The following is a 22,477-nucleotide window of genomic DNA, read 5'->3' as shown; positions in this document are numbered from 1 at the left end:
AGCAGATTTCTGGCAAATAGGAGATTTTTGTATATTGATTGGTAAAACAAAGCTTATGCGCATTAGATTACATTATGTATTAGTAAAATTATTTAGTACAGATTAAAACAGATACAGTAGGAACAGGGACTCGTCAATATTAAGCTCAGACTATCACTATAACTTTAGCAATATATGTCAGATATAGGAATGTAAATTAAACGTCGATTTGTTCATCGAAATCCATCCCAGAATCAGAATCTTAATTAACCTTTGGATTTCTCATCTGGCTCGCATAAGCCAAACATACACCGGTATCTTCGATTGAAGTTAGCTAAATTAAATATTTATACCCGTTACTCGTAGAGTAAAAGGGTATACTAGATTCGTTGAAAAGTATGGCAGAAGGAAGGCAGAAGGAAGCGTTTCCGATTATATGAAGTATATACATACATTCATGATCAGGATCTGACCATGTCCGTCTGCGTGTCCGTCCGTATGAACGCTGAGATCTCAGGAACTACAAAAGCTAGAAAGTTGAGATTAGGCATACAGACTTCAGAGACAGACGCAGCGCAAGTTGGTTGATTCATGTTGCCACGCCCACTCTTACGCCCACAAACCGCCCAAAACTGCCACGCCCACAATTTTGAAAAATGTTTTCATATTTTTTCATTTTTGTATTAGTCTTGTAAATTTCTATCGATTTGCCAAATAACTTATAGTCACGCCCACTCTAACGCCCAAAAACCGCCCAAAGCTGCCAGCCCACACTTTTGCAAAATGTTCTGATATTTTTTTTTTATTAGTCTTGTAAATTTCTGATAAAATTTTTCATGTATTAGCCAAAACGCCAAAAACTTCTTTGGCCTACTTCGCACTTCCAATAGCTGAGTAACGGGTATCAGATAGTCGGGGAACTCGACTATAGCGTTCTCTCTTGTTTGTATAATGTAGATAGTTAATGAGCATAATGAAAATTCGATTTTTTTCATAAAAGTTGATATCGGATTGTATGTGGTATGAGTTACCGTAACAAGATTTTTAACTCGTTAAGAGCTGCTTTGTTATACCCGTTACTCGTAGAGTAAAAGGGTATACTAGATTCGTTGAAAAGTATGTAACAGGCGGAAGGAAGCGTTTCCGACCATATAAAGTATATATATTCTTGATCAGGATCAATAGCCGAGTCGATTTGGCCATGTCCGTCTGTCCGTCCGTCTGTCCGTCCGTCTGTCCGTCTGTCTGTTCGTATGAACGTCGAGATCTCAGGAACTACAAAAGCTAGAAAGTTAAGATTAGGCATACAGACTCCAGGGACATAGACGCAGCGCAAGTTTGTCGATTCATGTTGCCACGCCCACTCTAACGCCTACAAACCGCCCAAAACTGCCACGCCCACATTTTTGAAAAATGTTTTAATATTTTTTCATTTTTGTATTAGTCTTGTAATTTTCTATGGATTTACCAAAAAACTTTTTGCCGCGCCCACTCTAACGCCCACAAACCGCCCGAAGCTGCCACGGCCACACTTTTGAGAAATGTTTAGATATTTTTTCATTTTTGTATTAGTCTTGTAAATTTCTATCGATTTGCCAAAAAACTTTTTGCCTCGCCCACTCTAACGCCTACAAACCGGCAAAAACTGTCAGTGTTGAAGACTCTTTCGCACTTTCACTATCTGTGTAACGGGTATCAGATAGTCGGGGAACTCGACTATAGCGTTCTCTCTTGTTTAATATATAATCTTTACAATATGGTGAATGCTTATTTTCTTGTTCAGCTCCAAAATGTTTTTAAAGAGTCTCAAAAGCTGTTGTTTGATGAAATGTATAATTTAAGAAAGTCTGCTTCTGAATGAAATGATAAATTACAAAGATAATAACCGATTTAAATCTGACTTACATGCATGTTTATAGGTAAAAGAACGTTGTTTAAGCTTAAAATTCAAATAGGTTTTCTGTTGCTTAGCCAATCCGGCAGTAGTTCAGACCTTTTGGCCTGATTCTGATCTGTTTGCGGACCCACCTACTTGGCAGTAACTGAATGGCCGGGAAAACCGACTTCACACAAAGGACAAACTTCAGCGTAGGAAAAATCATCCCCTTCGTGGCGGAAAAGTCGCGCTCGCTTATCTCAATCGCCGTCTCTTTCTGTTCCGCTGGGGTATTTGGGGGTTTGCTGCCTCGCTCATAAAGCGTTGGAAATTATGGAAATTAATTGAAATTCCAAGGATGCCGTTTGCTCTTTTGGCGAAACCAACAAATTACCATCATTATGCGAATGCCCCTCTCTTCGCCTTTCTTCGGTTTGACTTTGCCGAACTCAAACGTTGCCTAATTCTAGGCGCTGCGGTTGACCAAGCTAGTGTGTGTGTTTGTGTGTGAGATAGTATGTGTGACTGCATTGGTATTTAATTAAGCTTATTAATTATCACGGTCATTATGTGCCTATGTGCATGAACAGTAAAAAGCGAATAAATATGCTGGCGCTTTTGATTGACTTCCGGCGCACTTTACTTTCCCATTTCCCAGGGCTTATATACATATACAATATTACATATTTTCCGCCACCCAGAAGCCCCTGCACCCCCCGGAAAACCACCCTCTGCCGGGAGCAACAACAGAAAAAGTCATATTAAAAATCATTCGCTTGTGAAGATCAAAAGCATTCTTCTTCACCGAAATGCCATGAAGAATGATGCTGCGTGGGAAGGGTGGAAAGAAGGGAGAGGCAGTGAAAAGGGGAGGGAGGGAGCGGATTTCCTATAAGTGAGCGCCTCTATCATGCTGTCGTTGTTGTTGCTGTTGCCTCTGTCGCTCTCAAGCATTCAACCAAAAATGCATGGCACACACACACACTCGCCAACACTCGCATGCAGCCACACAGAGCCTGCCTACCTATTCAAACGGGTGGCAGAAAGAGAGAGGAAAAGTAGGATGGTCAGAACACTTTAAAAAATCGTAGCGATTAAAAATTGTAAGCAATAGATTTGGATTTAAAGTTATGCTTTGTTTATGTTATTATTATTAGCATTCGTCTTATTTTTGAAAATTAGTAACAAATTAAAGTGAACTTTTTTTCTAGTCATCATTTATAGTGCATTTCGACTAGGCTTGTTTCTTCAAGTGTGGCAGTCGAACCACACGTTGAAGTCTTACATGTACTTGTGTGCGTAAGCTCGCTTATTTATATATGTTTTTTTCGCATTCAACCACCAACAACAAGGAATACCACATATGTATGTATATGTAAGTACATATAAATATTGCTCGGCCCTGTGCGCATTTATTAAATATTATTGCTCTTGTTCTGCGTTCTACTTGACTTTTTTTATTGCCCATCAATGGCAAGTGGGCGGATAACTGTTTGGCCTGCCCCTCCCATTTTTTTACCGCCCCGCACTTCTTCTTCATCTTTATGATGCTGGTGTATATAAATTGCTTCTGGTCTTGTTGTTGTTGTGATGGCCTTTGTTGTTGTCGCCGCTCTTGCAGCGTTTTATTAATTTTAATGGCTGCCACCAAATGAATAACGGTTAATCAATAAATGGGTTTCGTCCATTTTGCTAAAGTCTCGACGAAAAGTAGGAGCGAAAAACCCCGCACGAATATATAAAACAATTATGTTTCCGTTGATAGGTGTATTTATTACAAAAAACTGTACATTTTATAAATTACCTTAAAAAATATGGGGTTTGATATTTGGCAGTTACAAAGTAGAGATTTCAAATCTAAGAATATTGAAACTAAAAATGGTATATATATTTAAAAACCATGCAGTTTCGATATAAATTAGAACCTTTTATGTTTTTGCTAGGATTTCTACATATGTATGTATGTACATACATTACATAAAAGTTATCTTAATATAAAGATCTAAAAATGTACTATTTCCTTTCATAATTACGCACTCATTAAATATTTCTTTAGGACTAATAGTAAGTAATATTAATGTGAACCTTTTTGTGGAAAGAAACTGAACCGTGGTCGTCCTCCTACTTAAAGTGTAAGACCTTAAAAATCCGACCTCAAAGCGGAAGTTCAGAACTTCAGCTTTGAATCAATATTTGCAAAAGCAGGTCTGCGGATAGGCCATAAATCAGTTGGCAATTACTGAGTGTGTACAACCCCAACCCGCTTAATTAGATGCGCCCATGAAGCATCTGCACCTGCAGCCTGAGGCAAACAATCGCATTTTCCACAGTTCCCATGGACTGCACGCCGTAATCGCATTGCGGCATTGTCGCAACTTGTGGCACAAATAAACCACCCCGCCGCTTAGTGACTCCCGGATGCGAGTCGTGATTCCCCGGCTAAGGCCATCATCAAGTGGCGCAAATTACAGATCAAACAGCCAGTCGGCCGGTCGGGGGTGGAATCCGGGGGAAGGACCTCGTTGTTTTGGGTGACCATTTGTCAAGAAGGATGACAACATTACGCTGGAAATTAAATAGCGTAATAAAAGGGTAACTTAATTTGTTTTTTGCCTAAACGGCGGACGCAGCCACTTGTCGCTCAATGAGATGAGCTGTGAACACGTGCTTGCCTTCCAATAAAATATATTTCTATATATTTTCAGCGAGATGCCAGACTTTTATAGGCCGCCCAGGCAGGATATTGAAATTGTTGGCATTGTCAACCCCGCATTAAAGCGGCGATTACGTGTATCTAATAAAGGATAACAGTGGTACGGACTGAAACCCAAAGTGGGTAAACCGGATCCGGAGGGGGGCTTAGATTTAAGTAGCTGATAATGCCGAAGCTGACGTGTGACGACCAATTCCACGGTATTTTAATATCAATCCGAACAGTAAAAGTCAGTTTTAATCACCGACAACGAGCTTACTTTTCAATTTGCATCAAAAAGGGTGCATTACAGTACGTATGGCAAATTTATTCAAGCTACGTGTGCTCAATCTTAACTTTCAAGCTGTTATTAATAACGGAACATATTTATTTTCTATTATTATTTGTACGCCAGCCTCTGATTTTTTGGGTGGACAAAAGTATTTTGACATTGCCTTTCATATTCATTTTCGTTGATTCGCTTGCGGTGCAAAACACGTGCTTTGGTATTTTAGGTTACTTTTCTTGTCTTTATTAAAATTAAATACTATTTAAAATCAGTGTTTGTAAAATATGGGCAAAACACACGGACTAAGTGAAGTTATAAGAAATGAAATGGTCACCAAGTATAATGCAGGTATTTCTGTAGAATACCTTACCAAATTATATAAGGTGCCAAGACAAACAATATATTATCAAATAAACAAAAAAAAAATAATGATTCCCTGAAAAATATGGCTAGATCGGGAAGACCACGCAAAACAACGCCTATTGAAGACCGCATAATACTAAGGAAATTTAAAGAAAATATTCTAATTACACCTAAAGCAGTGTCGATTGAACTTGAAGAACATTATGAAATTTCAGTTAGTCGAAAAACTGTGGAAAGACGGCTAAAAGAAGGCGATTTTCATACATATGTAGCTCGACCAATACCAGTAATTTCAGCTAAAAACAAGTTGAAACGGCCAAGTCCTATTTAAACAAGCCGCAATCGTTTTGGGAACAAGTGTTATGGACAGATGAAAGCTCCATGCCACAAGGCCCATATGATTTCTGCATTTTTGAGAGATGTCGAGGCGAGGTTAATGTGTTAGATTGGCCGCCTCAAAGCCCCGATCTCTATATTATAGAGAACGTGTGGGCTTATATAAAAAAAAACGAAGCTCAGATCTATCATGAACGCGAGAAGAGACGATTACTGAGGTTCAAGGCCTTTTCAGGATATCTCGTTGGAAACATTACAAAATTTGGTAAAATCTATTCCTGGGCGCTTGCAGAAGTTCATTGATGTCAAAGGAGGGTTTGTTTTTTATTAATTAGTTTGTAAATTTATACTTTTTCTATAATATTTTTAAGAAACTTTGAATTGTCTAAATACCTTTGTCCACCCATAAAATCAAAGGCTGGCGTACAAATAATAATAGAAAATAAATATGTTCCGTTATCAATACAAGGTTTCGCTCTTTTAATGCCTTTGTTGTTGTCTCTCTCCCAAAATTAATTTGGTTACCGTTACTCCTCCCATTTAAAAGTTAAAAGCGATGGTTGATCTTGCATTGCGTTGTCAAAATACTTTTGTCCACGTGTGTAGATCCCGAAAACTTGAAATTCTGGTCGACTAGACTAGTGTTCCCAATCCAGATAGCATTATAGGCTCGAAAACGCTTCATTTAGTGAACCCTTTAATTTTCGATTGAAGAGAATATAAGTTTTTATAAGTATTATTAGTTTATCATAAAGTACACATATTTTATTAGGTAGGAAAAAGAAATGATTCTGATTTTATTTTTTCTACCTCCTCGAAAGGTGCCTTTTTCCCCAAAGGTGCCTTTATATATTTAATAATTTATACAATGAGAAACTATAAAATCTGAAGAATTTCTCCCACTCTTGGCAGAATATTGCTGCTCTCCAACAGACTACCCACCAGAAGGCAGCCCACAAATCAGCGCTAGAAAGAATGTTCCAAATTTCGCCCAAGCTGCTCCGACGCACACTAATAAGTTAATCAAACTAATGGCAGTGGACAGGAGCAGGCACTTGCCGCACTTGGGGCGAGGAAGGGGTAAATATCTTTGTTGCCAGTTGGCAGCTATAAATTCCGCACATGCCCCGCCCCCAACCTCCCCAACCGAACGCACTCCATCCGAAAGAGCTAAGTAAGCTGTAAGCCATGAAAAGGGTTGTTGCTTCTGATGGCTCGTCGTCTGCTGTGGAATGCCGATGGAGATGCTGCTTCCGCCGCGGCCCGAGCATGTTAATTGCCCCCGACCGTCGTTGCCAGGTTCAGGATGGCTCCCTGGCCATGGCTATTGGACCAAGTCACAACTTGCACTACAAAGTTCTTAAAAAGTGACGCACGCTTTGCTTGCTTTCCGTTTTAATTAAAAGTCAGAGCCAGTTGCAAGAAGGGATTGCGGAACGTTATGGTTATGACCATTGACCATTGGTCAGTTGAGCTCTGTTAAGCCATCTAAATTGGCTAAAGAGCTTGGACTCTTTGGCATTGCCGGTCACTTGGCAACAAATACTGCACAGCCAGCACGACTGAAGGGATGGGTAAAAAGATTTTACTCGTGTGTTACATGTGAGGCGGCTTTATTCATTAGTCAACTTTTCTCCTATCTCTGTGGCAAAAAGAGGGAAAAACTTAAGGCGATAAACAACGAACAAAAAAGTTTTCGACCATAGACAACATTTTCCTTTGATCCATAATTACAGGAATTTGTGCGTTCTGTGCGCTTATATCCTTAGGGTTTAATTAAATATACCTAAAACATAAATTGTATTACATATGTATTAGGCAAAATGCTTTTCATGCATTTATCTTCTTGCATATCTAATAACAAGCCAAAAATTCCCTTTAACTAAAGGATTTTGTAAGAACATTAAGAATATTTTAATTTATATTAAAACTGCCTTAATCTTATGAGGGTAAACTACTCTTAATTAACAATACGAAAGCTACTCATCTTCGCCCAATGAGGGCTTTATTATTCCCTTGCCGTAATAAGCAGTGAGAGCAACCATTCGGGTGTCCAGATAGTTGTGCTCCACCTCGCACTGCTGCCCAGCTCCACTCAAGGCGACCACCTGCTTCATATTGGCGTTGCGTGGCAGAAAGAAGGCCACGTCAGACGCCAGGCGGCGAGAGAGCAGCATCAGATTGCTGGCGCCCACGGGCAACAGACTTGTCTCAATATCGAAGGTGGCCTGCTTCTGGTAGTCGGGACCACCCCAGGGAGGGCTCAGGAAAACAACATTTGGGCGAAGCTTTGTAGTAGCAGCGAACTGCAGAAAATCGGCGTTGATGAACTCGATCTTGTGGGCCACACCGTAAATGCCGGCATTATGCTTTGCCATGGCCAGCTTCTTAGCATCGATGTCCACAGCAATTACACGTCCACAGGTGTTTGCGAACTGAATGGCATTGCCGCCGCACCCACAAAAAGCATCTATGATTACGTCGCAGGCCAGTCGACGGGCCGTTTGTTTAGCAATCTTCTCGGGAGTCACCGAGAACCAGCTCTCGCGGTCCAGCCGAATGCCCTGATCGAAACGGGAGAACAGGGAGAATCGCTTGATCCAGTACTTGACCATTTTGTTGTTATCCTCTTGCATAAATTCAGGCATTTTAGCCTTACATTTTTTAATTTTCCTTTGCCGTCGATTGCTCTTTTTGATAAAACCGCTCTGAACGACATGCCGAGCCTCGTTTTCGCCGTTTTCCATGATTACCAGCTCCTCACTGTCCTCGCTATCACTGCTAGAGGGTTTGTACTGTGTCCTTCTTTCCTTTCGGGTAATTGTATCTGCCTTCGACGCAAATGCTGTTGGCAATCCAAAAAGGCGCAACTGTTGTTCTTCGTCACAATCTTCGGGATTGTCGTTGGCAGTCAAGTATAATTCGTCTTCTTTTTTTGAGGTCCTTTGCTGTTTCGATTTCGTTGGATTTTTTTGAAGGCTTAAGTTCTGTAAGTCCTCCTCAACATCTTCTGGGTTTTTATCTTCGTGAAGGCCAAATGATTTAGCCAAATCGTGTTGGTAGTTCTCAAAGGCACAGATAAATATATACCAGAACTTGGTACTGGAATCTCTGGCGTGCTTCTCCCACAGTTCCTGCCAGAGCCCTTGCTCCTCTGACGAGACAACATCGATAAGATCTCTGTATTCGGGAAACCGCTTGTGCCACTTTTGCTCTAGTATCTCATGCCCCTCACGCTGCCAGAAATCTTCCCAGGCAACGTTTTGAATGCCCTCCCAATCGCAATGCTCCCAGTCCAGATCGTTACAAAAGAGCTGCCTGAATATGTAGAACTGCGGATTGGTTCGCGAGGTGGTCAGGTAGTGTGTGTTCATTTCTCGATCAGACTTCTCATCTCCAGACGGCGAGTCAGCAAGTCCTCGGTTCTGTCGATCACCTGGATGTACCAAAAATCGATGGCCGGTCTGTAGGTGGCACGTAGGGCGGTAAGATACTGTGTTTGGGCCAACGGATTGTTGGACAGGCTGTTGATCTTGTCGTAGACTCCGCCGGCGGTCAGCTTGGGACCTTTGGGATGCTGCACATTATGAAGCACCACTTCACCGCGCACAATGCAATAGCGGCCGGCACTCACGCGCTGTTTGACGATTTTGTCATGGGTAAGACCCAGAATAAGCACGGATATGGTGCCCTCGTCCAAGGAGTACTTCCTAAAAGGTTCAACATCTATGGTAACATTCGAATGGGTATATGATCTAGAAATACTTACTTTGGCAGACACTTAACGCGCACGTTTTCCAGCCGGTACTGATTCGACTTTAACGCTAGCCGTCCAATTAATGCGCACTGCCCGTAATGCAGGTTGTGATAGGAGGTTTCCAGTTCCAGTTCCTCCACCAGCAGGGTCTTGAAGAAGTAACAGTACTTGGGAGCTCTCGAGGAAGCGACTTCTGGCTCCAGGGACATAACTCTCCTGGAAGAAGCCCAAGAATTCTAAACAAAATCAAAACACCCTAAATGATAAACTGTGCATGCTTGCTAGTGTGGCCATCGTAAATAAACACGACGTGACCAACCTATCGATAGCTTCTTGGCAAGTTATCGCTTTGCCTTTCTCATCACTAAAAACAGCGGCATTTTATTGTAAAAATTAGAATTTGTTAATAAAAAGTATAATTAGAACTGTTCATTATGTCTTTTATGAACCCCGTGGATATGGTGGATGAGGACGCCGCCGACCTGCAGTTTCCCAAAGGTAACAAACCCCCCACACTAACCGAATCCCAACTTATAAGTGAAACTGGTTGAAACCTTTGGCTTCGAGTGCCCCAAAAGCGGCACTCCTCCACATTTTTACCACACTGAATTGCCTCTTTGCAGCTGAGCCACTGCTCAAGCCACAGGTCAAGCGGTTCACCCATGCACAGCTGGATGAAAACACCAGGAGCTCCTTGGTTTTGTATAATCCCCACACGCTGCACAGGTATTTGGAGGAGCTGAAGGAAGTGACGCATGGTAAAAATTGCACTGTGCCACCGGCTTCAAAAGATGCAAATCGATGTGCAACGTGTCGTTGCAGTCTCGCAGAGCCGTACATAAAGTGCTCCGAGTGCCTGGACACCCTGCTGTGCCTGCAATGTTTCTCGCGAGGAAAGGAGGCCTTTTCCCACCGCAATAACCACGCCTACATCATAGTCCGCGACAACATACAGGTTTTCGCAGAAGAGCCGCATTGGACGGCCCGGGACGAGCGAATCCTGCTAAAGACACTGCGCACCCACGGCTATGGCAACTGGGAGGCGGTATCCCAGGCCCTTGACCAGCGCCACGATCCCGCTGAAGTGCGACGCCACTACCACGATTGCTACTTTGGCGGGATATTTGAGAGACTGCTCAATCTGCAGCACGCAAGGCATAGCTATCTTCCCGAGCGAATGCCGTATGTCTTTAAAATGCGCAGCTTGGATCCACCACGTCATGACGATATCGTCTCTATGCAGTTTAAACTAAGCGCAGGCTATCGCTGTGCAAGAGGCGACTTCGACACTCCGTACGACACCTCCGCAGAGAGTCTCATTTCTATTATGGTGGATCATAGGGACAGGGACGACGACCACGAGACGCCTGAGAGCGACTTTGAGCGTGAAGTGACAGAGGAATTGCAGCTGGGACTGGTTCGGGCATACAACAATCGCCTCAGGTGTGATCCTATAACCGCTTACTAAAACAGTGAAACGAAACTAATGACCCATTATTAATTACAGAGAGCGTCAGCGTCGTTACAAGATCATGAAGCAGCATGGTCTCATAATGCCCAATCGCACTGTCAGCTGGATTTCCAAGTACGTGCACGCCTTTAGCAGTGACGCAAGTTGCATGCGTTTCTTGGTCTTCATGCAGATATGTCCCGACCCCATTAAGTTCGATATGCTCCTGGAGTCCCTGCGTTATTGTCGGGAGCTGCATAGCCGGCTGCACAAACTATACGATCTGCGAGAGCACGGCGTTCGCACTCATTCTGGAGCCAAACTATATGCCCGTCTGTGCAAAGAACGTCAGCAGGCTCAGCGAGATTACAGCAGGCATAAGCAAACAGATGCTTTCGACTGGCAGCAATTGGTGCAGCATTACGAGAGCAATAGAAGCGGTGATCCCGGGCCCCTGGCGATTAACTCGAAGTTATATGCTATTAACACGCGGCGCAAGGCCAGTCCTATTGAGATTGGAGGTAGTAAACACCAATTCTTTGCATGAAACCAACATAATGTGGTTTTTCTTTATTCCCAGATCTTCCTGGATACACCAAACTGGATGATGGCGAGCGAAAGTTGTGCAGTGTGGCTCGTTTGGTTCCGCAATCGTACTTGGACTACAAAAACCAACTGGTTACGGAACAAGCAAAGCTCGGATATCTGCGATTGGCCGATGCGCGACGTCTCATTAAAATAGATGTGAACAAAACGCGCCAGATCTACGATTTTTTGCTGGAACACGGCTATATCAGCAGACCACCTTCTTATGGCTAGGGCCAACATTTTCTCCAATGTTTCACTTGTAAATTTCCTGAAAGTCGTTCAGTACCAAATTTTGAACAAACACTGTTTGCTTGGTCTTCGTTTCAGAGTTCGAGAATGCCGAGACGCTGCTGATATCGGAGGTGCACATGCTTCTCGATCACCGCAAGCGACAGAACGAATCCGCCGACGAGGAGCAAGAGTTCTCCGAAGTCTTCATGAAGACGTACGCCTACACGGATAGTTTTCGGAAGTTTAAAAACAAGGAGACCATAATGTCTGTGCGAAGGTAGTGTAGAAAACCCAAACAAAGTTCGTTCGAATACTAATATTGAATTATTTTACATTTAGCTTGCTGATGCAGAAAAAGCTTCACAAATTCGAGCTGGCCGCCCTTGGAAATTTGTGTCCGGAGGCGCCCGAGGAGGCCAAGGCACTGATTCCTTCACTAGAGGGTCGTTTTGAGGACGAGGAGTTGCGTCAAATTCTAGACGATATCGGCACTAAACGCAGCTTACAATACTAATTACTACGTATAAATATAGCTTAGGTATAAAGTCATGGTCCATATACACATTAAAGTCAAGAAAAGTGAGAATTTTAAGTTTAAGGGCAGATGGCACCAAGTAATAAAATTAACAAAGCTTAAATAGAATGAAATCTTTTAAATAAAATTATTACTTAGCTACAAAAATTAATATTTAACTTACCGCTTAATAGAATTGCTAGTCTAGTGTTGCCGGACTGCTCTCATGAAAAGACAGATAACTTATCGAAATCGAGGACAAATCTGGCAACTATCTGAAACGCCCGCACTTGCAATTGTTTTCTTTTTCGCAATAATTGCAAGCGGACAATATTTCTCAATGAACAAAGACAACTCCAGCATGAAAATGGATCCCCAGCTAGCCCTGCGCCTGCTGGCTGAAGGCGGAGTCTTGGTCATCGCCGGTGTACCCGAGGGCACGGAATTTGGCATTGATCTCTGTGCTTACACCATTGGTCCGGATTTCCGAGGTGTCAAGATGATCCCACCCGGAGTCCACTATGTATGGTGCTCCTCCCGAGGTCCCTACGGCGATGCAGCTCCTCGTGTCGGATTCGTGCACTTCTTTCATCCGAATGAGATTGTCGTAAGAGAATGGGACCACGAACTGGAGGAACTGCGCCCTCGGAGGATTGCCGAACCGGAAGTGGAACGAGACCAAATCCGCAAAAACCTGGCCCAACTGGAGCGTGTGCTGGCGCCGTACGACTATCGTTATGTGGTTCAGTGGAAGGAACTCACCGGCAGCGTGACGGAATCATGCGTGAATCGCTGTCGTCCCTCAGAAGGAACCATCCGCACGAACATCGAACTGCAATCCTGTCCGGACGCAGATCGGCCGCGCGGAGGAGCCGCTACTGGCAGTATCAGCCGCCGGAATGTTGCAGCTCGGCTTCTCTTAGATGAGAGCGAACTTCTGCCGGACCTAAAACCCGTGGAAGGGACAGCTCCGCGCTTCAGTACCGTACCCCTGCGTGTTCCTCACGATGCCCAGCCCGCTGAAGTTTCTCGCCACGCCTTGGATTGCATAGATGCTGTTCACAAACTGCTCGAAGGCTTCGAAACCGATGACGGACTCGTTGAGGAACTTCAGCTGGCCTACGCATTTTTCCTCGTGGGCTATTCTGTGGAGTCGCTGGCCCACTGGCGCAAGCTTCTGGGCTTGCTTGCTCACTCGCAAACGGCGGTCACAAAGCATAAGTTAACGTACATGAAGTACAGCGAGGTTTTGGCCCACCAACTGCCCCACTTGCCCGAGGAGCTGATGGTGCCTGGTCCGCATAACACCGTCTACAAAGATGTACGCGAACTGCTGGTCAATCTGCATGCTGGCGGTTTAAGTGTCAGCGCTGAGCGGCTGACGAAGCGGCTAGAGAAAAAGTTGGGATGGGAATTTGAGGGCCTGCTGGACGAAGACCCAGAGGACCAGCCTGTAGTTATCGAACTCCCGGAGGCCTAGGAAAAAAGCGCTATTCTTTCCAAATGTAATTCATATACATATTTGTAATACAATGGACTGAAACTGATCTATATTGATTTCTACTTTAACGCAGCGAGTGCTGGGTGCGCAAGTAATTCCACAGATCCCGGGCCGTGCGGATGCTGACCATGAATTGGCACAGCTTGGTCTCGATCAGGCAGAGAATCAAAAACTTGGCTCGCTTGTCCTTCAGCAGGGACTGCAAGGAGTATGCGGCATGGGTTTGCTGTAAGCTTAGACGGTACCACCATTACTCACCTCCTCGTTGTTCTCGGGACCATTCTCCACCACCGTCCAGAGTTCCTCCGACTCCAGATACGCCCGCACCGTCATCGACCAGGCCTTGTAGTTGTCCAAACCTTTGAGCTTCTCAATTTGCAGCTGCAGTGCCATCTCCGAGACTCGAGCAACGTTTTGCAACTAATCCGCATTCAGGTCTTTTGCCGTTTCTTTACCTTTGCCTCTTCCAGCTGTTGTCCAGATTTCAAATATAGATATCTGAGAATTTGTATCTGTATGCATCGGCCTTTCCATTGTGCACATCAACAAGCTGAAAACAATGGCCACTAGACCCACTTTTCTTGTTGCTTCTGGCCCAGCGACATTGAGCGTCCACACGCTTCTGATTTGACCCAGAAACGTTGTCACTTTCTTCTTTGCCTGCCTGCCTATATTTTGCAATGACCACAGACTAGCGATTTAGTTTGGCACATATTTCTTTTGAGCACCAGCAGTGCGCTTTCTAAGCTGTATATATTCTTTGGATATACCAATACTTGTGAGGTACGAATCTTATCATTTCAGATAAGGCTCCGTACTGCGAGCTAATAATTAATTACGGGAGTGGTTTTGATCTCGATTTATTGCTGTGCTTGATTAACAAATGATAATTCTGATAACATACGAATTGGTTTGCAAATCTATATTGTAGACTTCAGTAATTGGTAGGTTATCTTATGATAACATTTCTTTAAACTTCTGAATGCGATATATCGAGAAAAGCGTCAAAAACGTTTAAAAACTAAAAGGAATCGTTGTCAAAACAACAGATTTCATTGTTATTAATAGGCGACTCCCCGCAAAATAATAAACTATCAATTAAAGCCATTGTGTCAGAAAGGAAAGCTTTTCTATATATTCAATCTTTCGATGATTGCCAGTGACCATTTGAACAAGCCCATAAAAACACGAGCCCCAAATTCAATTAAGAATATATTGAGATGGCCAATTGTTGTTTTTTTATGATTTTTATTTGAAATGAATACGAATGTCAGTTTTTGCTGCTGGTTTCTTGTATTGCTGTTGTTGTTCCGTTCAAGAATGTAGCTGTTGTTGCTGCCGCGGCTGATTTATGCTTAATTAACTTTCTACACGGGCCTTTTCTATTTGGCGACTGCAAAATATTAGTCTGCCTTCTCTCCTTTACTTTTTGCTCGCCTCATTTATTAAAAAACAAAACCCAAAACCAAAAAACCAAGGGAAAGAGCTGCGAATAAGCTCGTGCGAAAATTCTCCTGTACCTGCTCAGCTCATCAGCTCATGCCATTCTATTTTCCTTCGCTAATCTCGCAAACACGCTACAGAATGCTGCCGATGATGTTGTTCTTGTGGGGGATCTCTTGGTTTACTGGACTTCAGGGTAAATCAAATGATACTCGTCTGTTGCGGTTGTGGTGTAGGTTTCCGTCCAGGTTTCTGTCTGGGGGTTTTGGACATGGGGAGCGGAATCGGAATCTCTGGAGGCGGGGTTAGCTGGGGGGCGGAGTGTGGAAAAGTTCGAAATCTCTACAAATTACATAAGTGGTAGGCATAGAAAATATACAAGTATATATGTATACAATATATATATATATATATATGTACCGTTGTTTTTGTTTTGTATTCTTTTTGTTTCTTGTATTTAGCAACTACAAATACTTTTCTATATTATTAATATGTTTTCTTTGTTGCGCAAGGTAAGAGATGATGAAGAAAATTGGTTGCGATTGCGATGGAGAACTCAAAACGAAAGGCGAAAAACAGAAATCAACCAAATCCCCGTTCGATTATTTGGTTTCTTTTATTTGACCATGCAAGGGTGTGAGTGTTAATGCGAGTGTGAGAGAGCAAGGAAGCGTTAAGGGAAAACAAACAGCTCGTATGCGTAATATGGGTGTCTGTGTGGGTGTGTGTGTTTGTTTGTGTCTGTGCTGGTGTGTCGGTGTTTTTGAACAGTACACTTACATACATACAAATTTAAGCTTAAGAATTCGTTTTGAATTTCGCTTAACTAACATTCCTTTTTCTCATTTAATATAGTTTTAAGCTTTTGCGTCTTTCATCATGTTTGCTCATTTCGTTTCGTTTACTCCAGTTACGTTTTATTCATGTATTAAAGTTAAATTAATTGCTGTATTTGTTCCTTACATTTTCGACTTTATGTTTTACTTTTACGTTTGCGCTTATTAAATCGTTTTTCGTTTTTATTTCCTCGTTCTCACGTTTATTATTGGCTTAAAATTAAAGTTGTATTTTACGTGTTGCTGTCGTATTTAAAGTTTGTTTTAAAACTTAATGCATGCCAACTCGATGAAATTTGCTTTGTGATTTACTCGTGTGAGTGATTGTTTCTCGATTTTCGTTCTTTTCCTGCTTGTGTTGTATTGTGGTTTAAATGAAGTTTATTTCTTTTGTTTTTGCTTCTCATAATTAAATATAATATTTATTTAAATATAATATAATGCTTGGTTTTTCGAATGCAAAAAATTCAAATGTAGTAGAGTTGATGTTGCAGTTTTCTAACGTGGAGGAGCCAAATCGCGAAGCGACCACAACTTAATAGTACCGCGAATTCTTTTCGTTGCGATTCTGTGCCGCAGCAACAGCCGCGCCACGCCCACCAGGCCGCCCAATTTTCAAACATTTAGTTTGGTTTGTTTTTTCTGTTTTTGTGCTGTTGTTTTCCATGCTGTTTATTGTTGATGACAAATTGTTGCTGCTGGTTTGCTTGCTGTATTTATGTTGCTGCTGCTGCTGCTGCTACTGCTATTGCTGTTGTTACTTTTGAAATCGGCTGCTATGGTTGTCGTTCGTCGGCGGCGCTGGGATGTTGTTCCTGCCGTGTTGGTTCCATGTTGTTGTTCTTGATGTTGTTGTTGTTTTTTGTTGTTGTATGCATATATATTATATGGTATTATATTTACTTTAGAAGGTATATAATGTGTTTTAAATGGAAGGGCGGGGGTTTACTTAAATTACGACACGTCCTGATCCTCAACATCCTGGATTTGCTCTTTGGGCTCGCCATCACCTGCGTTGGGGTCTACTTCTTAGTATAATATTTAGATCTTAATAACGGAGCCGAACAAGTGGGTGTGATTACAACTTACCTTCTGCCTGCATATCGGACGTCCATAATGTGAGGTTGTCGCGCAGCAGCTGCATGATGAGTGTCGAGTCTTTGTAGCTCTCTTCACTCAGCGTATCCAACTCGGCAATGGCATCATCGAAAGCGGCTTTCGCCAAGCGGCAAGCGCGGTCCGGCGAGTTGAGAATCTCATAGTAGAACACCTGCAATGATTCCAAAAATACAGAATTCATATACATAAATACATCGTGTATTTAAGGACTTCCTAGTCAATAGCTCACCGAGAAGTTCAATGCCAAGCCCAAGCGGATGGGGTGTGTTGGGGGTAGATCGTTCATGGCAATGTCGCTGGCCGCCTTGTAGGCAATCAGCGAGTTCTCCGCCGCATCCTTGCGGTCCGAGCCGGTGGCAAACTCGGCCAGGTAGCGATGGTAGTCGCCCTTCATCTTATAGTAGAATACTTTGCTTTCGCCGGATGTGGCGCATGGAATGAGATGCTTCTCAAGCACGTTCAGTATATCCGAGCAGATGTCGCGCAGCTCCTTCTCCACCTGTCCGCGGTAGGTTTTGATCATCTCCAGTTTCTCCTCAGCCCCCTTGTTCTCCTCTTTCTGTTCGATCGAGGTGATGATGCGCCACGAAGCTCGGCGTGCTCCGATCACATTCTTGTACGCCACCGACAGCAGATTTCGCTCCTCGACGGTCAGCTCTACGTCCATGGAGGCGACCTTCTTCATGGCCTCCACCATTTCTGTAATGGACACAAAAAATTAAAGGTGTGGTCTTTAGTATACAAGAGTAAATTTTATACCCGCTTATGCTTACAATAATAAGGTGCAACATCTCTAACCAAATTTAGTGGCACATTACTGCTATCTAAGCTGCTAGGCAATGCCTAAAGCAAATATACATCATATAATACATAGTTCATATGAGTCATTTAAAAACAAAGTGTCCATAATGAATTAATGTTTATGATGTAATCTACAGAATGCTATCAGACGCTATTTCATCAACAACTTCGTAGAATACAAATGTTTTAAGGATTCGTCACATAATTTTAATGTGCATTCGTGTATAAACTTATTTTTATTTATAAACTTTTTTTCATGCTAAGATTAAGAAAGAAAAACAAACATTTGAATTGAAAATTCATGAAGATTTATACGAATATACATGATATATATTTCAGTAGATAATTTGAATTGTATCCAAGGTATTGAAGGCTTGTTATCTAGACTTTTCCCACCCTTGCCCTTGTCCCCGCGGCTGCTTAGACTACCTATTTTCTATTTCTTATCGGCGACACGCCCAATCCGCGATGATATATTCATGCACATATTTTTATGCATAACTTGGCGTTGCGCTACGCCCGATTTAACTGGTTCTGTCATGCCAATACAGGGCTATCCAATCAGCCGGTGATAAGGGCTTCCGCCACATTGTTGCACCCAATCCTATCGGCCTTATCGGGCATCTCTATCTGCGTCTGCATCACCATCTAAAACTGCGTCATGAATCACATGTTCGGAACTCGGCACGGAAGCAAACAAGGAGCTCGTATATCACAGTAAAGTGAGCAGGTTAAGAGCTGATATCATTTTGGTTTTTCATTTCCTTTTCGAGACAGTTTAGTGAAATCTAAATATATTTTTTGCGTTTCATTTTAACGCTTGTCGGCCTTATGATTAATATTTCATTTAAGGAAGATAAGTTTTGATATCTAGCCGTGGGAAATGTATAATACTACCCAGCCAAATCATCTAAATTATCATTGCATTGCTGTCCCTGGAAAAGCAGTTGCAGCCAACTATCTCGGACATATCTTGTTGATAACAATACAAAGCTATACTACGGAAATATTGTAAGTTTAGCGCGTTTGCTGACTTGCACAGTCTGCCCTCTCGCTCGCACCAACTGCCCGTTAGCTGCTGACGTATTTCGCACACAAACACACACAGAGACATCGGTACATTTGCCGACTGTCTGCTTATTACTGCGGTTTTTGTTGTAGCACGTATTTGTGAAAAATTGCCAATAAAGTTGCATGATTCACGAAATTTTGTGGCTACGATCGAACTTCAAACATTGTTGTTTGCATTGGCGGGTTGTTTGTTACCGATGTGTTGGAGATGTGCACACGCATTTTACGACGGGTGCAAGCGAGGCTTACTTACGCATAAAAAATAATCGGATAAGGGGAGGAGCAGGTGGGCGGTGGGTGGCGTTTGGGGGTGGTGGCTGGGATCCTCCCAGCTTTAAAAGTATACCGCACATGTTGCTTAGTAGTAAGTAATACACTGCCAATTATGAGACATGCGCGTCAGCATAGTCACTAAATAATGTACATATAAAAAGGCGAAAATCAATAAACGCGTCCCAAAAATAAAGAACCAAGTCCCGCGGGCATGATAAATCATTTGCAGACCCACGAAATGGAGAAAAGAAATGGAAACTTCTCGAATCATCTAAACTTTGAGCAGAAACTGCAAAGTTCAAGAAATAGTAGCCAATTTGTTAATACGAAAAAACGAAAAACGATAGACGTTTCCGATACTAGACATTTGGTCAATGCAATGTATCTTTACAATGTATAAGTACAAAAGTGATTCTAAGTAGCTTCTTGAGAATTTAATCTGTTTAGCATAGCAGCATTCACAATGTTGCTCACGAAAAATTATTACTATTAAAGAAAAAATAGCATGGCCATTTAAAATGCGATGTTATTCGAAAAAAAAGTATAGGAATTTGATAAACTGGCGACAACCCTTTAAAAGTAACCCACCACCACCCACTGACGAAACATCCGAAAATATAAAAAAGTTACGCGAGCTGGAATGTAAGATTGGAGCGAAATAGGGAGCAAAAGGAATGGGCAGGATTTTCCACCCCCTCCTACCACACAGCCCACCCCCTCTCTTATCAGTCGCCTGTGGGTGTGTCTTGCGCTCGTGTGTGTGTGTGAGTGGCATAAGAGCACAGCAGATGAAAAACATGCGCACATACCGTTACAGCGAGCAGAGAATGTGTAATTAGACAAAGGAAGCAGCAACAACAGCGCCTAAAATGGTGCAATTCGAGTAACAAACAAAACACACCTAACACCACCACCACCCACAGACCGCCCATCAATCAACTTTATGTATGCTACATTTTCCACTCATTTTGTGTCTGCCTTTTGCGCATATTGACGACATTGACGAGAACGAACATCAACGGAAAAAGCAGCGCGCGACCTCGAAAAAAATGTAGATAGAACGCGGAGAGCGCAAGATGGAAGGAGCACGAAGAGGGGGTGGGGGCGCAGGGGGCAGCACCTGAGAAAGCACACTTAAAGGCTGACGTTAATGTGTGCAGAAAAGGGGAGTGGAGAGGAGATCATGGGGCGGAGGGCGAGGCAAGTTCAGATTGGGGGCGCAGACATTGCCGGCTGGCGGCTTCGCCGCTCCGCTCTCCGCCGCTTTTCCTCTCATTGTGCGCCCTGGTATTGGTGCTCCAGCGTGAGCTCCACCGCAAAATGTCCAAGTGCGACAAGGCCAACGCCAAGTGCTGCACACCAACACACACCAATGGGCGAAAATAAGAAGACAAACATGTGATACAGACACAAATATCCCCAGTGGTGTATGTATGCATGTTTGTGTGTGCTAATAGTTGATTGACTTCTTTGCCGCCGCCACCGCCCGTTAATGTTGTCAGTTTTGCAGGCAATTAGTTGCAGAGTACTGTTGCAATTATTGTTGCTATATTCGCTGCCCAAGTACAGCAACAAAAAGAATCAGGGGACGTAGGAATCGCCAATGTTGTTAACATTTTAGAGCCACTGTGCGGCGTCGCCGACACTAAGACACACTAGCTATCCCGTTTTAGCGCACGCAGCGTTTACGGCAATTGGTTAAGCGCGCGCTTTTTGCAAATGCCGAATTTGCCGTCCTCCTCCCACGACGGCTATCTTTGCATTTTGAGCTGCCTTTTTAATTAATTGAAGTATTTTTAATTAAATATAAGCTAAGGCTACTGAAAAAGCAACAATAAAAACAGCCCGGCGGACACTCATCGGTTCACGCACACTTCCATGCACACACACACATACGCATACATGCGCAAAAAGCATGAGTAATGCGAGAGTAACAGAATAAGCAGAGAAAAATGTATATTTCCTTTTTTCGCATTATCAGACAGGGTTGCCAAGTGGCCGCAGAACTGCTTGCAACTAACCGCAACTAATTTGCATAAATAACGAATTAAGCAATAGGCCGAAAGTGAGAGAGGGAGACAGCCGGCGACACAATCGATTCATTCATCGATTTTTCGCAGCAACGGCATGGTGACGACGCCGCTGCTGCTGCGCATGAAAAGCACATTTCGTGGAAAAAAGGGGGTCTGAAAGAGAGGACTGCCCTATTCCCCTGCCCAACAATCATTGATTTTGGGTGTGGAATAAATGTGTTTAACAAACTAGAAACCCCAAAAAAATGTGTCGTTTCTAGAAAGTTACGCCTTAACAACTCCAAAGAAAAAAAACGAACTGGAAACAGCTACAAACAGCCCTTAGCAACCAAGGAAGAAAATGAAATGCTCGCTGCGGCGCAGCCCTCGCTCGCAACGCCAAATACACAAAATTTCCCCCTCTAAACTAATACTACATAGTTCCAAAAAGAATGAATAGAAGTAGAGAAGCAAACTATTTACTGTAAATTATAATACGCAATTCCGTTTCTTTCTCTTTTTGTGCAAGACCACGCGAATTTTTGCCGGTAAAAATCAGGTTTTACACTGTTCATCTCTTTTCGTTCTTCCGACGCTCTGCTTCTTCTTCCACTTCTTTCTGCTTCCTCCACCTCCCGTCCTTCTCCGTCTTTTCGCAAGAAATACTACTCATCGCAACAATGCGTCGCTTCGACTGCAGCTACACCGATGAAAATTTAAAATTTCCATTATTTTCTCTGGCCGAAAACTTTTTAATTGGCAAAATCGGACGAAAAGTGGCTCTGCAGACTTTTCAACGACCACGCGACGACGCAATGGATCGGGAAGAAAAAATCTGAGGCGACCCCTCCCCAAAGCGTTGGCGCTCCTCAGTCGAGAAAATTTTCCCTACTCTACTCGCATTTTTCTACCGTTTTCTACCATTTTTTTTTTCTCAATTTCTAGACACTACTCACCGTCGTAGCGCTCGGCCTGTTCGGCCAGCTTTGCCTTGTACACATTATTCTCGCGCTCAGTCATTGTGTTGAAGCCTTTTCGGTTAAATTAATCCACAGAAAAAATTATTTAAATGCTCCCGGTACGTGCGGCGTCGATTTTGCTTGCTGCTTGCTGCCTTTGGATTCGTCGCCTTCTTTTTTTCTCTACTTCTCGAGCGGTGTGACCGTGTCGGGCGGCGGGTGAAACACTAAAATTGATGGGCGATGGCCCGATGAGCGCCTAAAAAACGCATGACGCGTGCGGTGCGCATGCGTCAGCGATGGTGGTAAAATCGGAAAAGTCTCTATATTGATTGTATTTCTGTCTGGATGATCCCTGTAAAAATCGGTTTACGGCCTAGCTTATAT

At 43.0% G+C, this 22,477-nt stretch overlaps 6 protein-coding genes across 10 annotated transcripts; 2 read left to right on the top strand and 4 right to left on the bottom strand.

The window, feature by feature from the left end:
* Positions 1-7,131: 7,131 nt before the first annotated feature.
* On the bottom strand, positions 7,132-8,909 carry LOC120453161 (trimethylguanosine synthase). The gene has a single exon (XM_039637721.2). The coding sequence runs from the start codon at positions 8,907-8,909 to the stop codon at positions 7,515-7,517; it is 1,395 nt and encodes a 464-aa protein (XP_039493655.1). The 3' UTR covers positions 7,132-7,514.
* Positions 8,906-9,579, bottom strand: LOC120453162. The gene is made up of 2 exons (XM_039637722.2): positions 9,305-9,579; positions 8,906-9,245 (listed from the first exon to the last, which is right to left on the bottom strand). Exons 1-2 carry the CDS (start codon positions 9,499-9,501, stop codon positions 8,906-8,908), a joined length of 537 nt encoding a protein of 178 aa, XP_039493656.1. The 5' UTR covers positions 9,502-9,579.
* Positions 9,580-9,615: 36 nt separating this feature from the next.
* LOC120453160 (DNA-directed RNA polymerase II subunit Rpb4) lies at positions 9,616-12,243 on the top strand. Of its 2 annotated transcripts, XM_039637719.2 has the most exons (5): positions 9,616-9,790; positions 9,916-10,735; positions 10,800-11,263; positions 11,323-11,589; positions 11,658-11,799. In XM_039637719.2, exons 1-4 carry the CDS (start codon positions 9,727-9,729, stop codon positions 11,559-11,561), a joined length of 1,587 nt encoding a protein of 528 aa, XP_039493653.1. In that variant the 5' UTR covers positions 9,616-9,726; the 3' UTR covers positions 11,562-11,589; positions 11,658-11,799. The 2 variants fall into 2 exon arrangements, with proteins under 2 accessions (XP_039493653.1, XP_039493654.1); XM_039637720.2 differs by lacking the exons at positions 9,916-10,735; positions 10,800-11,263; positions 11,323-11,589 and adding an exon at positions 11,901-12,243 and having other exon boundaries at positions 9,633-9,790; positions 11,658-11,838.
* A 97-nt stretch (positions 12,244-12,340) lies between these two features.
* On the top strand, positions 12,341-13,756 carry LOC120453157 (protein AAR2 homolog). Its single transcript, XM_039637712.1, has 2 exons — positions 12,341-13,580; positions 13,650-13,756. Exon 1 carries the CDS (start codon positions 12,416-12,418, stop codon positions 13,553-13,555), a length of 1,140 nt encoding a protein of 379 aa, XP_039493646.1. The 5' UTR covers positions 12,341-12,415; the 3' UTR covers positions 13,556-13,580; positions 13,650-13,756.
* Positions 13,557-14,297, bottom strand: LOC120453159. Its single transcript, XM_039637718.2, has 2 exons — positions 13,835-14,297; positions 13,557-13,775 (listed from the first exon to the last, which is right to left on the bottom strand). Exons 1-2 carry the CDS (start codon positions 13,967-13,969, stop codon positions 13,641-13,643), a joined length of 270 nt encoding a protein of 89 aa, XP_039493652.1. The 5' UTR covers positions 13,970-14,297; the 3' UTR covers positions 13,557-13,640.
* A 1,916-nt stretch (positions 14,298-16,213) lies between these two features.
* On the bottom strand, positions 16,214-22,333 carry LOC120453158 (14-3-3 protein epsilon). Of its 4 annotated transcripts, none has more exons than XM_039637715.2 (4): positions 22,088-22,333; positions 17,204-17,673; positions 16,945-17,125; positions 16,214-16,880 (listed from the first exon to the last, which is right to left on the bottom strand). In XM_039637715.2, exons 1-4 carry the CDS (start codon positions 22,149-22,151, stop codon positions 16,810-16,812), a joined length of 786 nt encoding a protein of 261 aa, XP_039493649.1. In that variant the 5' UTR covers positions 22,152-22,333; the 3' UTR covers positions 16,214-16,809. The 4 variants fall into 4 exon arrangements, with proteins under 4 accessions (XP_039493649.1, XP_039493650.1, XP_039493651.1 ...); XM_039637716.2 differs by having other exon boundaries at positions 16,214-16,877; XM_039637717.2 differs by having other exon boundaries at positions 16,214-16,865; positions 22,088-22,332.
* Between the last annotated feature and the right edge of the window lie 144 nt (positions 22,334-22,477).

Source organism: Drosophila santomea, chromosome 3R, assembly GCF_016746245.2.
Source record: "Drosophila santomea strain STO CAGO 1482 chromosome 3R, Prin_Dsan_1.1, whole genome shotgun sequence".
NCBI classification, from domain to species: Eukaryota; Metazoa; Arthropoda; class Insecta; order Diptera; family Drosophilidae; genus Drosophila; species Drosophila santomea.
The sequence above is the reverse complement of the archived record's forward strand: the minus strand, read 5'-3'. Positions and strand labels throughout refer to the sequence as shown.

What these genes read in the sequence shown, in the direction of transcription:
- LOC120453157 (XM_039637712.1), top strand. Translation starts at nt 12,416, where the DNA reads ATGAACAAAGACAACTCCAGCATGAAAATGGATCCCCAGCTAGCCCTG.
- LOC120453160 (XM_039637719.2), top strand. Translation starts at nt 9,727, where the DNA reads ATGTCTTTTATGAACCCCGTGGATATGGTGGATGAGGACGCCGCCGAC. An exon ending in CGACCTGCAGTTTCCCAAAG is followed by an intron (nt 9,791 to 9,915) that starts GTAACAAACCCC and finishes GCCTCTTTGCAG; the next exon opens with CTGAGCCACTGCTCAAGCCA. An exon ending in CAGTCCTATTGAGATTGGAG is followed by an intron (nt 11,264 to 11,322) that starts GTAGTAAACACC and finishes CTTTATTCCCAG; the next exon opens with ATCTTCCTGGATACACCAAA.
- LOC120453162 (XM_039637722.2), bottom strand. Translation starts at nt 9,501, where the DNA reads ATGTCCCTGGAGCCAGAAGTCGCTTCCTCGAGAGCTCCCAAGTACTGT. An exon ending in CGCGTTAAGTGTCTGCCAAA is followed by an intron (nt 9,246 to 9,304) that starts GTAAGTATTTCT and finishes TGAACCTTTTAG; the next exon opens with GAAGTACTCCTTGGACGAGG.
- LOC120453159 (XM_039637718.2), bottom strand. Translation starts at nt 13,969, where the DNA reads ATGGCACTGCAGCTGCAAATTGAGAAGCTCAAAGGTTTGGACAACTAC. An exon ending in GTCCCGAGAACAACGAGGAG is followed by an intron (nt 13,776 to 13,834) that starts GTGAGTAATGGT and finishes TACTCCTTGCAG; the next exon opens with TCCCTGCTGAAGGACAAGCG.
- LOC120453158 (XM_039637713.2), bottom strand. Translation starts at nt 22,151, where the DNA reads ATGACTGAGCGCGAGAATAATGTGTACAAGGCAAAGCTGGCCGAACAG. An exon ending in ACAGGCCGAGCGCTACGACG is followed by an intron (nt 17,674 to 22,087) that starts GTGAGTAGTGTC and finishes TGTCCATTACAG; the next exon opens with AAATGGTGGAGGCCATGAAG. An exon ending in GTCCGATATGCAGGCAGAAG is followed by an intron (nt 16,884 to 16,944) that starts GTAAGTTGTAAT and finishes TATTATACTAAG; the next exon opens with AAGTAGACCCCAACGCAGGT.
- LOC120453161 (XM_039637721.2), bottom strand. Translation starts at nt 8,909, where the DNA reads ATGAACACACACTACCTGACCACCTCGCGAACCAATCCGCAGTTCTAC.